At 47.3% G+C, this 15,917-nt stretch overlaps 1 protein-coding gene across 2 annotated transcripts in view; it reads left to right on the top strand.

Moving 5' to 3' along the window:
- Positions 1–353: 353 nt before the first annotated feature.
- Positions 354–15,917, top strand: part of WNT11 (Wnt family member 11) — a 29,244-nt gene continuing 13,680 nt past the window's right edge. Inside the window, exons 1-5 of one of the 2 annotated variants that reach the window (XM_042862632.1) lie at positions 355–501; positions 3,638–3,830; positions 13,810–14,045; positions 14,541–14,654; positions 14,739–14,818. In XM_042862632.1, the coding sequence (XP_042718566.1) occupies positions 3,748–3,830; positions 13,810–14,045; positions 14,541–14,654; positions 14,739–14,818 (513 nt within the window). In that variant the 5' untranslated portion in view covers positions 355–501; positions 3,638–3,747. Of the gene's footprint in view, positions 502–3,637; positions 3,831–13,809; positions 14,046–14,540; positions 14,819–15,917 lie in introns of both variants that reach the window. The other variant, XM_042862631.1, reaches the window with a different exon arrangement.

Below are 15,917 nucleotides of genomic sequence, written 5' to 3'. Positions count from 1 at the left end.
CAGCCCCGTGCCTGAAAAGTATCTTTGTCCTTCAGCCGGGCAGCCAGCGAACGCTGATCATTCTCCGGAGAGGCCGCGCTTCAAAGTTTTCCGGTGAAAATACCATTTTTGGCTTTTTTTTTTTTTTTTTTAAACTATTTTTTTTTTTTTCTTGCTAATCATTAACTGCTCATTAAGACGAGCCAACCTCGTGGCACTCTGCCCTCCCCGGAGGCAGCGGGGGCAGCTCCAAAGGGAGGGCTCAATATGGGGGGGGGGGGGGGGGTCCTCCCCTTCCCCTCCTCCCCTCTGCGCATCGCTGCGGGCGCGGAGCCCCGCGGAGCACCGCTCCGACCCGCGGGGGATGCGCGGGGCGCGGAGAGCTCCCGGCCGAGCCCTTTGTTATGCTAATCCGGGCTGACATCACGTATCAAAGCCGCGGGGACCGCATATAAGGAGGCTCCGCGGGGCCGCCGAGGCAGAGGGGATCCGGACTCAACCCTCGCTCTGCCCCGGGTGGAGGTAAGTGGAGATCGGGGGCTTTGGGGTGAGGAGCTGACGGGACACCCCCTCTTCCCTTCCCCCGGTATGGGATGGGGCAGTGGTCCCCGGATTTAGGGTACGAGTAGATTGAGGGTACGAGATGGTTTGGAGGGTGTAAGAGGGATCTGAGCCCCGGGAGGGAGATTGCAGGGAGAACTGGAGGATGTAGAGAGGGGGGAGAATGGAGGGAGAGGAGAGAATTGGAGGATGTAAAGGAGAGGGGAGAACGGAGGGAGAAGTGAGAGTTGGAGAATAGAGGGAGAAGGGAGGATTGAAAGGTGGAAGAGAAAGGGGAGACCCGGGGGCTGAAGGGGGAAAAGGAGACTTGGAGGCTAAAAGGGAGAGGAGAGACCCAAAAGGGTGAGTTGAGGTCCAGAGGGTGTAGAAGGTTGTGAAACCCAGGGGCTGAAGAGGAGAGACCTGGAGGCTGCAAGAGAGGGGGGAGATCAAGCAGTTACAAGGGAGATCAGGCATCCAGGAGCTGTAAAGGAAAGGGAAGACTGGAGGGGACTAGAAGAGAGAGGGTTGATGCAGAAGTGTATAGGGACATTGGAGTGCTGGCTGCTGCAAGAGACAGAGCTGAAAGCATGAAGGGGGGGGGATACACCACCCCCTTCTCCCATCATCACTCCAAGTCATTGGGAGATGTGTTACCTTCATATAAAACACCCTTAAAATAAGAGTCAGCTGGGTGACTTTCCTTCTTGAGTGGGAAAGTTGGGAAAAGGTGAGACGGATACTCACATGCTTATATATAGTCCGTATTGCTCGTTCCCATCCTGGAGCTGCACTCTGAGAGGTGTCAGATGGGAACATTTGCTGCATGCAAGCAACTTTTCCTGCATGCAGGAGTGGGGCTGCCTGCAAACAGCCCCGGGGTGTCAGGAAAAGGGAGCTCTGAGTTAAAGACGGCGCCGGTTTGAGGAGACCGCGGGCCACTTGCTGCCGGTTTGATCAGTGACCCAGAGCTCTGCAGAGCTGTAAACATCACGTCTGCCCCCAACGAGTCTCCCTCTTTCCCTCCCCTTTGCAAATTCCTCTTGAAAACGTAACCTGTGCCGGAGCGAGTGGAAAAAGGAGTTTATTGCCTCCCCGAGTAACAGGGGTGCAATCATGGGCAAAATTTGCAGCTCTCGGGATGGGGAGGTGGATAATTTCTATTCCTCTTTGGGAAAAATAAGTAAATAAAGACAGACAGACAGATAGATTGATGAAAAACCTGATTTTTTTCAATGCACAGAACTATGATGTTGGATAGTGAGACTGTCTGAGATGTCTTACCCTCAACTATGTGCTGTTTAGCCACTCATGGGAAGGAGATAAGGGGTCTGAAATATCTAAATGGACACTAAAAGGCACGGGCAGGATTAAGGGTTGAAGGTTTCCAGTGTGCTCATGGAGGGGAGGGAAGCAAAGAGCTTCCAGAGATGAAAAAACAGAGCAATACCCTGAGCTGAGAAGTATGTCTGGATGCTCCTGGCAGCACTGCCTTCCCCTCCAATGGATGCATCAAGCCCAAATCCAAGTGGGCATTAAAGGAAAACAGCCGATGGCAATGAAATCCTGCCTCCTCTTGTCCACTGGAGTTTTGTCTTGGACTTCAAGGGAGATGGGAAATCACCCTCAGAGGTTATTAAAATCCTTAGTAACAACAGCACTTCTCCAGTAATAACCCTTTACACCAGGCAGACACTGGGGTTGTGATAGTAGCCAGAATGGAAAAAATGCATTTCAGATTGCAGAGCAAACACCCAGGAATGTTCCTTCTTCCTTCCACTATTGCTTCTGTAATTGGGACACCAAGGCAGAAAGGTACAGTGGGGACAAACCCAGAGCTGGGGCTTAGGTGAGACATATTTGCCTCAAGTTAATGGGTAGCAAAGGGGGTCCCCAGTGCTGATTGTTCTCCATCCCAAAACTTTGAAAGGACGGTGTTGGGAGGGATGCAGTCGCATCTGTAGAATGAGAGGTAATGGCCTCAAGTTGCATCAGGGGAGATTCAGATCAGATATTAGGAACCATTTCTACTTAGAAAGGGTGGTGATGCATTGGCACAGGCTGCACAGGGAGGTGGTGGAGTCACCGTCCGTGAAGGTGTTCAAAAACTGTGGAGATGTGACACTGAGGGACATGGTCAGTGGGCATGGTGGGGTTGGACTTGATGATCTTAGAGGTCTTTTCCAACTTTAATTAACTTATGACTTGGGGATGTTGGTGAGTACTTTTCAGGAGGCAGGTTTTTCTGCTTGTTTTGTCGTCGGCTTTCTTGTGGGGTGGGCTTGCTATTGGAAACCACCGCAAAGACCACAATGAACAGCCCGGAGCGGTTACTGAAGTGGAGAACTGAAGGGAAACCCATTTACTGCTATTAATATCACTGCTAAAACAAGTCATGCCCCGGAGATAGAGAGAACCCTTGTAAGAATTTGAGTTTGTTTGCTGCTTTGTTTATTTGTTTGGAGTGAAGAAGAAAATGGAGGGGAGGGGGAATCTCTGAGAGCTTTTTTTCCCTCCGGGCTGCTCTACAGCGATGGGGCTGCGTGTTTATAAAGCCGCTCCGTGAGCTCCAGGTGCCCGAGGACTTGGAAGAAGTGAGAGGCAGAGTTAATGAGGTGAGAACGAAAGCAGAAGGGAAAGAGCAGAATGCATTTGTTGCAACAGATCAGCTTGAAACATCTGCAGGGCACGGGCACCTGCATTGGTTAGGAAATGTAGCTTTCTTAATTTGTAAAAGGAAAAAAAAAACTCTGGAGAGAAGGAAGGGAGAGATGGAGAGTGAGAATTGGGCACGTCTTAAAATTTCTCTTTTTTTTTTCTGCTTCTTCCCAACCTTTTTGAGAGGAGGAAATAAAGCCAAGCAGCGAACGAAGCCTTGCTGCATGCAGGGTTAAATGGAAACACACAATCAGACCATAACTCAGGGTGTAATTCAAGCCATACGTTTTGTCTGTCTGTTGCCTCAAAAGGTTGTATCAAGGCTTGGCGAGGGAGGGGATAATCCAAACTTCATCGTGATTCATAAACCACTCCTTTGCGATTTGGATAATAGATCTCTTTCACGGCGACTCGCCCAACCTCAGAGCTAACCGTGGCTCCGTGCTCTGTCTCCTTCCAGGTTGTGCATCCCCAACACAGGGGCTGAAGGAAATACATCGCACAGGAGATTCAGAAGCCTCCTATTTTCCCCTCTCGAAGCTGATTTCCTACTGGGGGACGGTGGAGAAAATGAAGCCGAACCCGCAATTTTTGCTAGCTGCTTTTCTGACCTTGATTCTGCAGACGGGGATTTGCTACGGGATAAAATGGATGTAAGTACCCAGCTATCTCTCGGCATTTTTAGAACCTCTGTAGTCACTGCTGCTCTGTTACCCGGTTCTGCAGCTCTGTTATTTGAGCCATTTAAAGAGCAGTGCGTGTTGCGTTTCTCCGGGCATTCATTGATTTCAAGTGTGTGTACTGAGGGCTTGTGCTAACAACATGCCTCAATCTTTGCAAAATATTCATGATTTAGGCTTGCTTTTTCTTCTCCTTGTTGATAGCAAAGGAAAGGCACACACTTGAATGCTCGCATGAGCCACTTATGAAGTTTCTAGTGTCAGCCCCTACCAGCTCCCTCTGGGACCAATGGTCATGAGAGGCAGGAGCTGAGAGCAGGAGGGAGGGCAGTGGGGATAATCTCCAGCCACAGGGGATGCTTGACAGATAACATGCTTTTTTGGTGGACCTTTTAACCTTTGGATTTTGCGAAGGGTGTTAAAAATGAAGTGGGGAGGGGGGAGGAGGGTGAAGAAATACCAAGGAGTGTGGTCAAGTCTGGATCGAGTTTCCTCTGAGGTAATGTCACTGCAAACAAAGTGAAAACATTGCTATCTCATTTCTTTGCTTAAGCAAGCGATCGATTAGTTGCTTACTGCAAAGCAAACAAACAAACTCCTCCAGCACCCATCTGGTTTCCTGCCCTCTGTTTCTGCCCTGGTTTGAAGCTGCGCACAAAGTAAATAATGGGATGTGGGCTAACCTCAAGTGAGCATCTCCCATAAATAGCACAATAAAATGAGATGCCAGGGAAGGTCTCTTGTGTGGGATGCAGTGTGTTTAGGTGAGGAACTTGGGGATAGGCAGTGAAATTAGGGCAAGAGGTTCCTGCTTTACTTCTCCTTCCACCACAGATCCTGTGCCATGTTTAATTCCCATCCTTCTGACCCAGCCTTTGCCACTTGAGGCTTTCTTTCCCCACCATCTCTTGAAAAGGTGGGATTTTTTCATTGAATCACAGAATTAGTCATAGAATCACAGAATGGTTTGGGTTGGAAGGAACCTTAAAGCCCACCCAATTCCAACCCATTGCCATGGGCTGCTTGCTCCCCACTTGTACAGGGTGCCAAGGGCCCCATCTAGCCTGTCCTTGAATGCCTACATGGATGGGGCACCCACACCTTCCTTTGACAACTTTCTTACTCTTAAACTAGATGTTTTGGAGCCAGTGCATTCATTGCCCTGCGTGCAGCCAGCAGGGAAAGGACTTTGCAGATGCCTACTCTAATGATAGACAACAAACACAAGCATCAGGAGATGCTCTCTGGACATGTCATGGAATGCAGGGAACTGTTTGAGACCACACATCCAACTTTTACACGCATGAAGAGAAGCAGGGTGAATCCTTCCATAGGGTGTTTAAATGCACGTGGTCAGGTGGGAAGTCTGACTGCCTGCATGAGGACATCTTTTTGTGCTCTCTCTCCATACTGTGAGGAAGTAGAAGGTATCAAGATCTGATTTGCTTTTCATCATCTTGTCTTTCTACACTGTAGCAGACACCACGGCTAAGTCTCAAAGCCCAACTCCGAGTATTTAGCTTCTTAGCTTTGCATATATCATCATATCATAGAACTGTTTGAGTTGAAGGGACCATAGTCCCTGGTCCAACACCCCTGCAGTGAGCCAGAGACACCCACAGCTCCATCATGTGCTCAGAGCCCATCCAGCCTGACCTTGGGTGTCTCTATGGACAGGGCACCCACCACCTCTCTGGGCAACATGTGCCAGTGCTTCACTAACCTTATCACAAATAAACTTTTTATATCCAACCTAAATCTTCTCTATTCTAGTTTGAAACCATTTCCCCTTGTCTTATCACAACAGACCCTGATAATGAGTCTGCCCCCAGCCCCTGGCATAAGGTAGGCATCTCCTCTTAACCCTGAGAGGCAGGGCTCTCAGGCAGGGCTTGGTCTGTAAAGCTATTTGCATCCTTTCAGCCAGTAAGCAGTTAGGCTGCAAGGGTTTCTTTTGGGAACAAGGAGGCATTTGGGGAAAAGACACTGTGGTTGCCACTCCTCCACTTTCCAGCAGACACATCCTCTTGTTGAAAAACGAGTGGGGAAGATGAAAGCTGGGATTAAAATGGCATCCAAAGCACGAACCAAATCCAGATGTGCCGCCAGGCTCCTCTTGCACCTGCTTGTAACCTGGCAGAGGACTGCACTCCCTGTCCCAGGGCACTTGGTGCAATGAGGACACCACCAGCTGGGATTTCACAATGAAATGGGATTTTTTTTTTAATTTTTTTTTTTTAATTTGCAGCTTCTCCTCCTTTCCCCACCCTTGTTTTTCTACGGAACCACTGGCCAACTTCTTCCCCCATCCATCGCTCCCTTTCCACCGCTGCAGCTGTGCCAGATGCAGGCTGCTGCCAACCTCGGGGCTCAGGGACCATCCCTGGAAATGGCGTAGCTGAGCTCATGCTCTTGGATGGAGAGGGGAAAGGATGAGAGGAAAACACGAGGCGGCATTTTCGGTCACAGGCTCGTCTCTGCGGTCTGCCCATCGCAACGTTGTTGTAGGCACAGTGCCAGGAGCGAGCTTCAAAGAGGAATGGGGATGGCAGAGAAGGAGATAAGGAGGTGGTTTCTGCCAGATGTTTACAGGCTTGGAAGGGGTTGGGGCAGAAAGCTTGGCGGGCCGGGTCTGCAAGTTGGAGGAAGAGGGAGCGACTGATAGGGAGGGCGATAGGAAATTCAATTTTAATTCAGTGTGTGATGTAATTGCAGGGGGAGGTGGGGAAGAAAAACACGCTTCTCAGCCATTTAGGACTTCCCTGTAACACGAATATCCCCTGTAAATTAGTAGAAGTGGGGAGAATGTAAAATGGAGCTATTTGTTTTATTTTATTTGGCTTATTTTTACAAGGCCTGTGGTCCAGATCCCCCGCTGCTGCAAATCGGCACCGTGCCCTTCCTTGCCATGGAGCCATGCAACACCAAGCACCCTGAATGGTGTGTGGATGCTCAGCATCCCATAAACCTGCCCTTGCTCACAGAGGAACTCCATGTTTTGTCTTCCACCCAAGCTCCAGGATGCTGCTTGGGTGTAAAGTTGACAGACCTTTGCAGGATCAGGGCTGCTGTGGACAGATTGGCTTTCGGTTCAGCGCATGTGAGCTTCTGAGTCTTAATTTTGCATGCAAGCCCATTCCCAGCCTTAGAGGAGGGCTCTGTAGCTCTCTGAGCTTGGTTTGCAGCACAGCAGCCAAGGAGACACAGACAACATTTTCAGTGGGAGATTGTAGAATCATTATGTTTGGAAAAGACCCTAACCCACCTCCACTGTACCTAATCACCACATCCCTCAGTGCCACATCTCCACGGTTCTTGTACACCTCCAGGGATGCTGACTCCACCACCTCCCTGGGCAGCCTGTGCCACTCTTTCTGAGAAGTGTTTCCTAATATCCAACCTGAGATACTCCAGGGCCAACACTAATAGGAACTCTGTCACCTTACTCCCTTTTGCAACCACATGAGCTGAACTAAGGGGACTTGGGTTTGGCCAAGGACTTGATCTCTAGAGGTCCCTTCCAGCCCCTACAATTCTGTGTATCTGTGAGGTATGTGGATAAATCTGAAAAATAAACGAGCACTAGAGGGAGCTGCAGCCAGATGTTCACACTGCAGGTGTTGTGATGTCTGGGCATGGAGCTGCTTTCAAGGCACTTCTACCTGCTTGAGGGTGGCATCTCCTTGTCTATGCACTGGGACACAGGTTAGACTGTCCCTGCGTTGTCACCCTCGATGAATGGTTGCCAAGAGGATGAAAGCAATGCGTGCTTTTTTGCATAGTTTGCAAAGAGGCTGCAGGTTCAGCCCATTACTATGAGCTACAGCTCTAGGAATGCCATCATTAGGTGGAGTTTTGATCACTTTGGATGGTCCCTTGGTCCCTCTTGGACTTGGAATCATTGAATCACAGAATTCTTTTGACTTGGAAGGGACCCTTAAAAGCCATCTGTTGAACTCCCCTTCAAGAACAGACACCCACAGTTCCATCAGCTGCTCAGAGCACCATTCAGCCTGATCTTGAATGTCTCCAGGGATGGGACACTCACCACCTCTCTGGGCAACCTGTGCCAGTGCCTCACCACCCTTATCATAAAAACTCTTTCCTTACATTCAATTTAAATCTCCCCTCTTCTAGTTTGAAACCATTTCTTCTAGTCCTATCAAAGCAGACACTGCTGAAAAGCCTGTCCTTTCTTATATGCCTCACAGTGGGACATGAGCACTGTTCCCAGGCATCAGAACCAAGACCTTTCTGGAGCCAGCAGCGTGCTTTCACTTGTTTTTTTTTTCTCTTGAAATGGGGAGAAAATGGAAAGATTTTGTGCTTCCCAGCAGTGCCTGCTTCTCTACTTTGGACAAGGAGGGGGGGGGAGCTGGGACAGTGGGGCATGGGCGCCGGCAAGGGGCTGTCTGCCTGGCACAGGAGCTGCTAGATGAGCTGCTGTGAAAGGACTGCAGGATGGGGACGGCAGGAGGGGAGTGGGCTGGGGGTGAGGGAGAGCTCTATAGGCAGCCCGGGAAAACTTGACAAAGCTCCATGGCCTTCCTCCGGTGCTGGGGCAGCCAACTCACCGCTGGCATCGACTTCAGTCGAGCTTGGGCTGGAAGTCAATGGCCTTGTGCCCACTACTGCCAGCACTGGATTTGGCACCGTATCTGAAAAACTCTTATTTTAAGCTTTTACTGTAGGGATTTTTCCCCCTCCTCCTCTCTGTCTTCCTCCTCAGCTCAGTTTTCTTTCTTTTCTTTCTTTCTTTCTTGCTTGCTTGCTTGCTTTCTTGCTTTCTTTCTCTCTCTTTTTCTTTCTCTCTTTCTTTCTCTCTCTTTCTTTCTCTCTTTCTTTCTCTCTTTATTTCTCTCATTCTCTTTCTTTCTCTCTCTCTTTCTTTCTTTCTCTTTTTCACTTTCTTTCTTTCTCTCTTTCTTTCTCTCATTCTCTTGTTCTTTCTCTCTTTTTCTTTCTCTCTTTCTTCCCTCCCTCTCTCTCTCCCTTCCTCCCTCAGTTCCTCCCTTCTTTCCTTTCCTCCTTTCCTTTCTTTTCATCTTTCTTTCTTTTTTCTTTCCTTCCTTCTTTCCTTTCTTTCATACTTTCTTTCTCTCTTTCTCCTCCTCCTCCTCTTTCTCTTTCCCCCTTTCCCCCTTTCCCTCTTTCCCTTTCTTTCCTTTCCTCTTTCCTTGTTCCCTCTTTTTCTCTCCTTCTCTTTCTCCTTCTTTCCCCTTTTGTCCTTTTCTCCCTTTCTCCATCTTTCTTTCCTTATTTTTTTTTCTCCTTTCCTCCTTCTTTCCTCCTTCTTTCTTTCCCCCCCCCTCTCTATTTTTCTATAGAAATTCCATTTCTTGCTTTGTGAAGGCTTTGAATATTTGCTGACCCACTTGAACCTGTGGTCCCCAGGTCAGGGCTGATGATGCTCCTCAGCATCCCAAGTCCTTCTCAAATAGCAGCAGAGCAGGGTGGGGTGGTGGGAGTGCAGGCTGCCTCACATGGAATCATCATAATGGTCCTGCCAGCCCTTTTCACTTGAGAAAATGAAGCTCCTACAGATTAAAAACTCTTAAATAAAGTCTAATGTACACACACACAAACAACCACTGTTTCTCTTTGTTTAAGTTTACTTTCCAAGTAATAGAATTTTGCCTAAATCTTTTTTGCTCTACCCCAAATCTCTGGCAGATTAAAGAGTTTAAGAATCAGCATAAGATTGAGAATGCATTCTCAGAAAGTAAAACAAATCATTTGGAGCAGAAGATGTTGGTTTCACAAATGGTCCTTCTGTGACAGCTCCTTGGGTCGTATCACACCTCCTTGGGTCGTATCACACAAGGGAGGACGTGGAGATGTTCTCCAAGGGTGCTTGTATGGAAAGAGATCCTTCCACTCTGTAAGGGCATTTTAAAAGGCACCAATGCTTCACTGCTCAATTAAAAAAAAAAAAAAATCCCCTACGAGTTGGCCAGGAACAGGGTCCTGTGTGCCCCTTTATCCTTACAAAGCTAATTGTGTATGGCTTTCGTGTGTATCTCTGCTCATGGATGTTGCTTCTATGAATAGTCTTCTCATGCAGCCTAGCACTGAACCTATACTTCTCAAAGGACCCAACACTGTAAAGCATTCATGTTTTCAAATGAATTTATTAACTGCCTGAGATAATTAGAAGAGTAAACGAAAGTCATGATCCATCCATGCATCATATTTCCTCTGTAATTACCTTTATGGTTTTCTGTCAGTATCCATAACGTCAACTGAAAGCCCTGCTATGCTATATATAAAGCAGGAGATGTTTGGTTTGGAGCCTGTTTATTTAAAGGGATGGGTCAAATATGTATATATTTATATTTAAAAATAAAAAACAAAAAACCATCAGCCTCCCCTCAGTTGTCCTCACCTTTCTGGAGAATGAAGGATGGAGAAGAGTCAGGGGCGGGGAGCATGATGTTAGCAGAAGGAAATTGTGAAAAGGAGCATTTATGGGATGGCAGCAGGTAAAATTCCTCTGGGCTGCTTCTCAGATGAAGCACTGGAGTTCAAAGAAATGTTTTCTTCTGGGATTTTTTCCTATACTGAAGAGTGAAGGCTGTCCTGCTAACTACCCGTTGGGGCTCCTTTATTGGGGCTACCAGTGCCTCTTTGGCCTTAGCAGGTAGAGACCCACCATCAACACCAGAATTCATTTCTTCCACTCAAAAATGGGCTTTGCTCTCCAATAGTATCCTTTGCAGATGGTGGAAGACACTCAATGGTGCTGTCAGAATTTGGGGAGCAGGGAGGGCTGCTACCTTTACAAAGGGGGATTTAAAGCAAAACAGGGGATGGGGGAAGACAGTGTAGGACAGAGACTGAGTAAACCTGCACTGTCAGAGCATGGGCTGGATGACCTAATAGGCCTCTAACATTCCTGATCTGTGATTTATAGATGTGCTTTTTGGTCTCAGCAAGCGACTCCAATAACTGAGTTTTCTTTTCCATCCCCATTACCCTTTACTTTTTCCTCCCGACGCTTGGAGATGTTTCCAATTATAGGTTCTCACAAGCAAAGGCATGAAGTTCAGGCCTGGGAGATGTTCAGAAAACACCTTCCTGCATCTTACTTTTTTATTCTTGGCGGACTCCCTGGAGCTTGGCTCATTCGACAAGAAACAGCCATTACTGCCATTTACTGAATTCTTCCCAAAGGGGCCGCAGCATTTCCTCTGTCGACCTTCTGGCAGATCTTTTCCCCTCTTCTATAAGGCACATTTCTTTCTCGTCATGTTACACATCTCATTCTCTAATGGTGATAATTTCAGGCCTTTGGTAATAATGCCGTGCTACAGCAAACTCTTTGTACCTGTTTAGTCCCCTTTCTTCACAACCAGTATAAGCTTCAGTCTGTGTTCATCGTTTATTTCAACTCAAAGGTGGTTATTTCTGCTGTTTGATTTGTCCGTAACGATGAGATGCAGGTGCATCAATACAGGTTTCCAAATCACAGAATCACAGAATTGTTGAGGTTGGAAATGTTCATTAAGATGGTCTAGTCCAACTATCAGCACATCATCACTATTGCCATCCACCACCAAGTCCTTTAAAGACACTCAAGACCTCCACACAGATCTAGAAGATGTGGTGCAGGACCTATCAGGTAGATGCATCCTTCTTGAGGAGCAGCTAGGGCCACAAGGACAATCCAAGTTGTATTTATGACTTTTATTCAAGGAGCAGCAAGGTGCTTCGATTTCTTGCCCGATTGTCATTTCAGCCCATTGCTGAGAGTTGCTGATAGGTTTTCTGGAATAAACTTTCACAGATTTTTGGCACCAGGTGCTGAGGGTTGGACTCATCTCACCCATCTCTGTGTGCTTATAGAGCTCAGGTGGCTGCATCCAAGCTTGATGCCTAAGTTCCCCCTACAGCTAGTGCAGAAAGAGCACTTTCAGGGCATGAGTTACCTTAGCCTCACTGATACTGGCTGCCCAGAGTGGCTGTGGATGCCCCATCCCTGGAGACATTCAAGGCCAGGATGGGAGCTAGTGGTTGGCAACCCTAGAGTGGATGGAGCTCAATGATCTTTAGGGTCTTAAGCCATTTTGTGATTCTGTAACTATTCTGCTGTAGATCTCCAATGTGCATCAGCTGATTATCTTTTAGGAGCTCCATGGGTCAAAGAAGGACACTGGAGGACTAACATGAAGTCCTCACCATGGAGGTTTGCATTAAGATGACATCGGTACTGTTCCAAGACCTTTGCTCTCAGCCTTCAGGAGTATGATATGTTTGAGTTTACTGAGCACTGGGTGCAGAACTTCTGACAATTAAATACTCTACTCACTTTCTCCCCTTGTCCAAAACTTTTGTTCTCTGTATGTTTAATGAAGCTCTCTAAATATCTGTATGATGTATATATTTACATTGCTAGCAGAGTGGTGGTTTCCCTTCCAAGTTTGCCACTGATTATCCAGCACCAGAAATGCCAAATTCCAGTCGACTGGGAATTTGTGAGCGCAGACCTGCTCAGCCCTAGCAAGGATTTTAGCTTTTTCCCACTCACGGAGGAATTGGGGTTAGCAGTTATGCACAGCCCGGGGAGAGCTCCAACATACACAGCAGCTGGTTTGAGCCAACCTTGAGGTAGTTGGTGGAATATAGATGTGTTTTCCTGAAAGCTGGAGATCAGAGCTAATATCCCTGATCTTGGTTAGGGCTCATTTTTAGCTCCATTTCCATCTCATTTAACTTCTGAAGGACGTGGATGTTACAGCAATAAAGTAAAATATGCCCAGAAATGTGTCTGCTAATATGCCAAACTAACCAAGATGGCTTAGGATGAAACTGAAAGGCAACATTTAACAAGGAGAGAAGGAAATATGTGTTAAAGCAGTTGTGTTGCCAGGATCACATGCCAGGTACTGATGCAGCCAGCTAGAAAGTTGTTTTATGGGAATGAATAACATTTATGACTGCTCTAAGCAGGTCATAAAGATACAAAGAGAGTTACACACCAGACTTCTGCTGATCATTTTGGGTGCTTGAGGAATAATAGCACAGAATGCTCTGAGGCATGGCACCATTTGCTTTTTTCTTCTTTTTTTTTTTTAACCTGGAGTGTGAAACACTGCATACTGCGAGAACCAATGGGGCCCTATGGGTATTGCCAATTTCTTCCATGGCAACTTGCATTATGATTCTAGTGGATTCTTCCTAAGTTTTGACCATGATAGCCTCTTTGCGTGTACTTGCATTGTGTTTCTTCACTAAATCTTCAGAGACTAGAGAAATAGATTTAGATATCTAAGTGCAACGGTGATGGAATTGGTGGAGGCCCTTGGCGTTAACTCCATGGGAAAGCATCTGCTTTGCAAACTTGGTGGCTTTTCCCTGGATCTTGCAGGGGATTTTCTCTATAATTAATCACATGACATTTAGTATAATCCTCAAAGAGTCTGTGAGACAGATGCTGAATGCAAATCACTGATAAAACCAACCTCACTCTTTTTTTTTTTTAATACCACAGTCACGGAGGACCCAGCTTTCCATTATCATGGATCCAACGGGTTGTTTTTCACTCTGTTGGGAGGTCTGTCCTCTTCATTCTTCTGCAAAAAAAAAAAAAAAAAAAAAAAAGAAAAACAAAACCTTCCCATAAGGATTTACACAATCAGTCAACTTGGCATTCACCCCAGGAGATTTGTTCTGGCTCCTTTCGATGATGGGAGAAACACACAGGTTTAATGGCGAATTGTCCCACCCATCTTCAACATTTACCTTAGATGAGATAAATGACTCTGAACAGTTTCCCATCTCTCTCATCAGCTTAAACTAGGCATGTAATTTGCATGTAGCTAATATTAGGTCAGCTGAACACAGGCCAAGGCGTTTGCTGGGTTGGAGGTAGTCAAGAAATTAATACTGACACAAAGAATGACTTTTGTGGGTTCTAATGCCTTTTTTTTTTTGCATGTGCTTGTCTCCTCAGAGCTCTGTCCAAGACTCCTTCGGCTTTGGCCCTGAATCAAACCCAGCACTGCAAGCAGCTAGAAGGCCTGGTGGTTTCCCAGGTGCAATTGTGCCGCAGCAACCTGGAGCTGATGCAGACCATCATCCAGGCGGCACGGGAAGTGATAAAGACCTGCCGTAAAACTTTCTCAGACATGAGGTGGAACTGCTCTTCCATCGAGCTGGCTCCTAACTACCTGCTGGACTTAGAGAGAGGTAAACAGCACTGCTGCCTTGGGTGGGGAGCAGAGGTTGGAGCAGATGTACCCAGAGGTCTCTTCCAACCTCAGCCATTCTGTGATTCCTCCACATGCTCCAAAAGTAGATCATACCACAGTAGACTAGTTGCATGAGCCCATGTACCCCTTTCCCCTGCTAAGATCATAGAATCATAGAATGGCTTGGGTTGGAAGGGATCTCAAAAATCGTTTAGTTGCCACCCACCAGGTCAGGCTGCCCAGGATCCCAACCAATCTGGCCTTGAAGGCCTCCATGGAATGGGCACTCACAGCTTCTCTGAGCAACCTGAAATTGGGTGTTGTCTCACAGGATGAAGAGCTCTCATTGCAGATTTTCTCCAAGCCTTTAGAGGACTCAGATGCAAGGAGGCAGCGTATTAGCCATTCTAAGGGGCAGAGATTATGTGGGTCTCTTTTGGGGGAATACTTAGCCATCCCTGGAACCTGAGTTGGAGTTTCTTATCTCTTGCAGGTACAAGGGAGTCAGCATTTGTGTATGCCCTTTCTGCTGCTGCTATCAGCCATACCATTGCCAGAGCCTGCACCACCGGGGACCTCCCTGGCTGTTCCTGTGGTCCCATCCCAGGTGAGACACCTGGACCTGGGTATCGATGGGGAGGATGTGCAGACAACCTCAACTATGGTCTTATCATGGGGTCCAAATTTTCAGATGCTCCCATGAAGATGAAAAAATCAGGATCACAAGCCAATAAACTGATGCATCTGCACAACAGTGAAGTAGGGAGACAGGTAACAAATCCACAAGAGTTATTGTACTTGTACAGTCCTCTTTAGTGGTCGGTCGCTCTGTGAGGTTCAGTGTCTCTATCAGCTAGTGAAAGGAGCAGGTTTCTCCCTGATTGCTCCCAACTCCTTTGGCCTGCTGAAGACTGTGGCTATCAGTCATGCTGGTCCTCAGGAAGCCCTAAATGCTAATTCCAGCCCTCTAGAACTGTGGGTGGGATGTGTCATTGCCACACCTTCCACAGCCAAGGATGGCTGCGGCTTGCTTACCCCAGGAGGTGTGATGGGGATGAGTCCCATGGTGCTCTGCCAAGGGCATTGCACACATGAAGTGCTGTGTAAGCACAGAGGATTACTATCTGCCAGACGTGTCCAGCAGCAGCTGCCTCCCAGCCATCTCTGCAGCCAGGAGGGCTGATGTGTTCCTTCTCAAACTGCTTTGCTAGTGATTACTCCCCTATCTGGCAGAAGCCGCTCTTAACAGCTTGCATTCATGGCTGTGCCAATGGAGGAATAGCACTGTGCATGCTGCTTGGCATGCCCCAAGGAGCAAATCCCCACCACAGCCCTTCATGCAGCTTGAGAAATTGGGGTGGGGAGCTGTAAAGGCTTCAGCAGTTCCCTGCGCTGGTTCTACTGCACAACTTGTCCTTCTAGGGCAAAACTTGGAGCATACTGAGCTCATTGGCAGCTTACTGTGTAGCTATGGGCTGAACTTACCTTTCCAGAGCAAAACCCTATCGAACTCACCTCCTCTGGGTGTTTTTCTCTATGGTTCCCTGCATTCCCACTCTATCTTATTATTATTATTATTATTATTATTATTATTATTATTATTATTGCTATGTCTTGAGTTTTTGTTTGAATTACAATGGGCAAATTTTCACTTGGGATGCAGCATTGTCATGGCTGGTGGATTCACTGCTATATCCTACCAGACCAGAGCAGAACTGAAGTAAAAGGCTCTGCTGGCCCCATACTCAGCAGAAAGGCAGGGTGTGGGTGCTTTGAATTCATGAGTGCCTTGACATCTGTTACCCAATGCCTAAACATGTTGCAGGCAGACATGCGCATTAAGAATCTATTTATGGATTGCTTTGATTTT

This window comes from Lagopus leucura, unplaced genomic scaffold (genome assembly GCF_019238085.1).
Source record: "Lagopus leucura isolate 7727_CA_CO unplaced genomic scaffold, USGS_WTPT01 Super-Scaffold_702, whole genome shotgun sequence".
NCBI classification, from domain to species: Eukaryota; Metazoa; Chordata; class Aves; order Galliformes; family Phasianidae; genus Lagopus; species Lagopus leucura.
The sequence above is the reverse complement of the archived record's forward strand: the minus strand, read 5'-3'. Positions and strand labels throughout refer to the sequence as shown.